Source organism: Otolemur garnettii, unplaced genomic scaffold (assembly GCF_000181295.1).
Source record: "Otolemur garnettii isolate 467f Iridium unplaced genomic scaffold, OtoGar3 scaffold00211, whole genome shotgun sequence".
NCBI lineage: Eukaryota > Metazoa > Chordata > Mammalia > Primates > Galagidae > Otolemur > Otolemur garnettii.
The window spans coordinates 1,358,617-1,364,662 of NW_003852606.1; the positions used below are offsets into that span (position 1 = coordinate 1,358,617).

The 6,046-nt window shown below is 46.4% G+C and overlaps 1 protein-coding gene across 1 annotated transcript in view; it reads right to left on the reverse strand.

The window, feature by feature from the left end:
• Positions 1 to 4,321: 4,321 nt before the first annotated feature.
• The window catches only part of DKKL1 (dickkopf like acrosomal protein 1), a 6,262-nt gene continuing 4,537 nt past the window's right edge, over positions 4,322 to 6,046 (reverse strand). Inside the window, exon 4 of the mRNA XM_003801546.1 lies at positions 4,322 to 4,633. Within this exon, the coding sequence (XP_003801594.1) occupies positions 4,322 to 4,633 (312 nt within the window). The remainder of the gene's footprint in view (positions 4,634 to 6,046) is intronic.

A 6,046-nucleotide genomic window follows, 5' to 3' on the forward strand; every position in this document is an offset into this window, starting at 1 on the left:
AAAAAAAAAAAAAAAATCTTCAAATTTGCTGTAATGTTGACTTTTGACAGCCTATTTTGAACATTTCATGTAAGTGGAATTGTATGACACGTGGTACTATGGATTTAGCATGTGCATAAAACCTCATGTTACTGTGGGAGCTGGTTGAGCACATCTGTGTAAATCTATTTTCCATTGTCTGTGGGCCTTTGAGAAGAGACCATGGATGTGAAAATGGGGAGCTCAAGGACAAACTGGAACCCTGAAGATGAACCAAAACCTATGATGACAAACTGTACTCTATGCCAGTCTCTCACTGCCTGTAAGTTGTGACCTGCAGAAAAGCTGGCTTGCTTTGGGGCTATACACAAAGTGAGCTCAGGATTTTGAGTCAAAGGAGGTCTGGTGGACTCCACCACTGACTGCCTTAGCTAGCCACAGACGCATGGCAATAGGCATGAGCTGCAACAGTGCCTCACCATACCCCACACTTCTAAGTGTAAGCACCTAAGCCTAGGTGCTTCATTTCTTTCTTTCTTTTTTTTTTAGAGACAAAATCTCACTTTGTGGCCCGGGGTAGAGTGCTGTGGCATCATAGCCCACAGCAAACCTCCAGCTCCTGGGCCTAGGTGATTCTCCCGCCCCAGCACACCACCTCCCACCCCCCCACCCCCGTCCCCCCAGCAGCCGGGACCACAAGCGCCTGCCACAACGCCCAGTTATTTTTTCTGCCGCAGTTTGGTCGGGGCCGGGTTCAAACCCACCAACCTCAGTATATGGGACCGGCCCCCTACTCACTGAGCCACAGGAACTTCCCTAGGTGCTTTATTTCTGCCTTCCAAATCCGTTTAAGGCAAATTTCTGCTGCAGCTAATACTAAACCAGCCCTGTGTGGAGAAAGGAATTCTGGGAAATGTAGTTTCAGCTTAGCTGAATTAACAAAATACAAAGCTACCAGTGTCCAAGTGTGATTAAGGTTTATCAAAGCCTTATGAATTCTTAAGAGGAGAAGGCTGATCAAGGCATTGTACTTAATCAAAAGAGGTAGATTAAGGTGACCAGATATCCTACTTTTGGCGGCACAATCTCGATTTTTAACAATTTGTCCCGCGTCCCCCGGTGTTTTAAAAAAGTCCTGATTTTGGAAAGAATGCACGACAAGCTAGGGAACAGCGGGAGAACGGAAGGGAATATACCGTTTTCAGCTGCTGAAAAGGTTAAGGTAACTCCATTTGGGAATGAAGAGGTTAATGTAACTTCATTTGGAAGTGAAAAGGCTAATGTAAACTCCCTACTCCCCTCCTGGGCAAGGTATCAGAAGGAGACTGCTTCCTCCCTTGCTTCTAGGCAAGGACAATTAGCTCAGAAGGAGCCAAACTGTCTGGAACAAACAAGTAGCCCCCACCCTCTAGAGTAAGGTGACCAGACGTCTGGCTTTTGGCGGGACAGTCCTGATTTTTAACAATTTGTCCCGTGGCGTTTTAAAAAAGTCCAATTTTTGGAAAGAATGCACGACAAGCTAGGGAATGCAGGAGAACAGGAAGGGAATATATGGTTTTGGGCTGCCATGTGGCTATTTCACCAGGATACGAGTTTTATATTATTTTTGTTAATTTTATAATGTTAAACTTTAATAATAACAAAAAGAGCTGATTATCAAGAAATACTTATCAAAGTTTGCATTTTTGTCAGGCCCCTCCCCCCGAGGCCCCGCCCTCCCCCCCTTAATGGCGTCTTGCTTTACCAATGTTAAAATCTGGTCACCTTAAGGTAGATATATATTCTGCAAGTTGGCAATTCTATTACTGGCTATAACCCCCACAAATCCCTTCTCCCCATCCTCTGGCCCATAAGGAGATGCACACACTGATGTTTATTATAGCATTGACCATGGAGTTTTACATACAATGGATCAGATGATATTGTACAGGTCAACACTACATGGATGAATCTGGAAGCTGTGCTGAAAAAAAAAAGCCCCTTTAGAATGAGGTATATAATACCACTGACATAAGGATGCATGCATAAAAAGGAATAAACACAATTTGAAAGACTATTTTCTGTTGTTGTCTCCCCTAAAATTTGTATGTTGGAGCTCTAACCCCCAGTACCTCAGAATGTAACTATATTTGGAAATAGGGTCTTTAGGAAGGTCACTAATTGTGGTTAGGTCTTTCAGATGGGCCTAATATGATCTGACTGGTGTCCTTGTAAGAATAGGACATTTGGACACAAACATATGCACACACAGAGAAAAGACCACAGCGAGAAGGCAGCCATGGCAAGCCAAGGAGAGAGAGGCCTCAAAAGCAGCCAAACCTGCTGGCACCTTCATCTAGAACTGCAAGAAAATGCAGCTCTGTTATTTAAGCTACCTGGTCTGTAGTATTTCGCTATGGCAGCCTCAGCATACTAGGCTGCTTGCTACAGATACACAAACACAATAAGTTGCTATGAATGGTGGGGTGGCAAATGGGAGTGGGGAGCAGGGAAAGAAGGTATGGACAGTCTAATCAAGTTTTGATATTCCCCAGGAGGAATTATCAACAATTTATTTTCAAAAGCAAGCTCACTTTTATTTATGACTGTGCATTACTGGGTTCCTGAGTGTGTGAGTCTCTGTGGGGTGACCCTGCACTGGAGCCCAGCCTTCAAGGAATGAAGCTCATGCTGTGTCCAGGTCTCCAAGGGACTCAGCACTTGAGAGGACCAGACTGGCCTTTCCCATGGTGGGGCAGGAGGGAGAGGTCTCAGAAGGAACAGATGCTCTGGGCAAGGGCAGAGTGGGCAGGCCACCAGAGACAGTGTATAAGCTTCTGGGTTAAGCTGAGACATGAGGCCAGAGGTGGAGTGTGAGGTGATGGGCTTGGAAGGACACAGAATGAGACCTAGAAACAGCAAGTTGGCGATGGAATCAGCATGTAAGATTAGAGTCAGGGAATGACAAGATAAAGATGAGAGGGCGAAGAAAGGTATGGGTAGATACAACAGAGTTGGGGCTGGAGATGACACATCTGGGACCTGAGGGAGGCTGGATAATGGTTCTTCAGAGATGGTCACCCTCTGATTTCTGGAATTTGTGAACATTGTCTGGGTGGGTCCAATCCAATCCCAGAAACCCTTAAAACAGTGATTTTCAGTTGGTGTGCTGTGGTATGCTGGTGTGCCATGGGAGGATCTTAGGTGTGCCACAAAGTATTTTAAAGATTATTATTTTCAATGGAAGTCCAAAGTACAGTAAGTATATTCTTTACTTTTTTTTTTTTTTGACTTTGTTGCCCTTGGTAGAATGCTGTGGTGTCATCATTCACAGCAACCTCAAACTCTTAGGGTTAAGTGATTTTCTTGCCTCAACCTCTCACGTAACTGGGATTACAGCCATCTGCTACAATGCCCAGCTATTTTTAGAGATGAGGTTTTGCTCTAGCTCACGCTGGTCTTGAACTTGTGAGCTCAGGCAATCCACCCGCCTTGGCTCCACCCACCTCGGCCTCCCAGAGTGCTGGGATTACAGGTGTAAGCCACCATACCAGGTCTTTCACCCCTTTTTTGATCAACATAATTTAAGTGTGGGATGGAGAAACACTGCCTTAAAAGCAGATAATTGCCGACACTAGAAGATGAAGAGGAAGGCATGAGAGAGGCAGGGCAGAAGGGGAAGTCAGAGTCTGAGTGGGAGATTGGATTGCTGGCTAGGAGATGTGGGGTCCATGTGCAGGAGACACTGGAGAGGGGCTTCTTGGAGCTAAGGGTGGGTGGCCCCCACCTGACAACCAGTCAAAAACTCAACTGAACTTTGGAAGTGGCTTCTTCCCAGAGCTGCCCAATGAGAGCCCAACTGGCTAACATCTTGATTTTGGCCTTCTGAAACCCAGAGCAGAGGGCCAGTGGAACCACCCTGGATTTTTGATTTACAGATCTGTGAGACAGAACATTTGTGTTGTTTTAAGTTGCTGACTTTGTGGTCATTTGTTTGGCAGTAACAAAAACTAAATGCAGGGGCCAAGTGGACAGATAGGACTGGAATGAAAGAGTTGGGGGCTGAGAGGACAGACAGGGCTGGAGGTGATGGGGTTGATGATGGAGTACGAGATGAGGCTGGAGGTGAGAGAGTTTGTTAATCAGAAGATCAACAGGGTCTGAATGAGAAAACCAAACCTGGAGACTTTGGCAAGGGCTTGCACAACCAGATGTCATACTCGGGGATAGGTATCAGCTCATGGACAGATCTCGAAAGGAGATGGTGTTGCTAGATGTATGAAAAAACTTTATTTCTATATGGTACTTGGAGAAGGGGTGGGTCTGGCAGGGGGTACATGAAGATGCTTCCTGGTCCCCACCCCTATAGCTGCTGGGAGGGCCTGAGGATGTACAGGAAGTGGGTTTTGCGGACAGGCAACTTGGAGTGGGGGGAGTCCTGGGTCCCTTCTTCCAGGACATCCTCACGGGTGCCCTCACGGAGCCCATCCCGGATGGCCTGCAGTCGGTGTCGCTTCTCACTGAGCCAGCGGCTGCCCTCTGGGGAATCCTGGTGGGATCTGCGCCGTGGCAGCTTCATGATCCAGAAGGCCACCCGGGGATGGGGTTCTGGATGCAAGCTCTCCATGGCCTTCCGGATGGGCACCAGAGCCTCCTTCTCCTCCATCCTGGGCACCTGGTAGGAAGAACAAGGATGCTTGAGGTTCACTTGAGCCCAGGAGTTTGAGGTTGCTGTGAGCTATGATATCACGACACTACACCCAGGGTAACATATTATAATAATAATAATTTCCCACAAGACCCATAATACTCAGGAGATGCTCAGTCCTCACTGGCTTATTTGACTCACTTTGCAGCTGACAGGGTGCTTTGGGCATTAAAAAGCCCTCTTTGAGGTTTACATGTTCAAGCTAAAAATATTCTGCGGTTTATGGAACATTTTGGGATTCAAAATACATTTGGGGAGGTTTCAGAAGGGAGGTATAAACGGAGCCCTTCAGGGTTTATACTGCCTCTTGGGATTACAAAGCACTCTAGGATTAAATACTCTCTGAGAAAGAGAAAGTAGCAGTTTGAAATGTACAAAGTGCTTTGGGACTAAAAGCTTTTGGGTTTATTAAAGAATCATGGCCATAAATGCAATGTGTTATCCTTGATTGAATCCTGGATCAAAATTAAACCAGCTTTCAGGACAGCTCTGAGTCAAGGGAGGAAATCTGAATATGGACTGAATGTCTGTTTGGTCCTTGCTATTCAAAGGGTGGGCTGTCGTCAAGCAGCAATGAAATCGAGGTTCACCTTCTTATGTGGTCTGAGAAGCCCTGTGGGAGGTTGTTATGAATGGAATCCTGTCCTCCCCAAATTCATATTTTAAAGTCCTAATTTGTAATACCTCCAAAAGTGACCTTATTTGGAAATAGCATCATTGCTGATTTAATTAGTTAAGATGAGGTCACTAGGTTGGGTCCTAATCCGATGTAACTAGCGTCCTTATATAAAGGGGAAATTTGTTTTTTGAGACAGAGTCTCAAGCTGTCGCCTGGGTAGAGTGCCATGGTGTCAGCTCACAGCAATCTCAAACTCTTGGGCTTAAGTGATTCTCTGGCCTCAGCCTCCCAGGTAGCTGGGACTACAAGTGCCCGCCACAGGGCCGGGCTATTTTTTGTTTTCACTATTGTTTGGCAGGCCCAGGCTGGATTTGAATCTGCTAGCTCTGGTGTATGTGGCTGAGGCCCTAGCCACTGAGCTACAGGCTCCAAGCCTGTTTGTTTTGAGACAGAGTCTCTCTTTGTTGTCCTTACCAGAGTGCCCTGGTACCTGGTGTCATAGCTCCCAGCAACCTCTAACTCTTGGGCTCAAATGATCCTCTTGCCTCAGCCTTTTTATAGCAGGGACGACAAGCACCTGCCACAATGTCTGGCTATTTTTTTTTTTTTTTATAGAGACTAAGTCTCACTTTATCGCCCTTGGCAGAGTGCCATGGCGTCACACAGCTCACAGCACAACCTCCAACTCCTGGGCTTAGGCGATTTTCTTGCCTCAGCCTCCTGAGTAGCTGGGAATACAGGTGCCTGCCACAACATCCAGC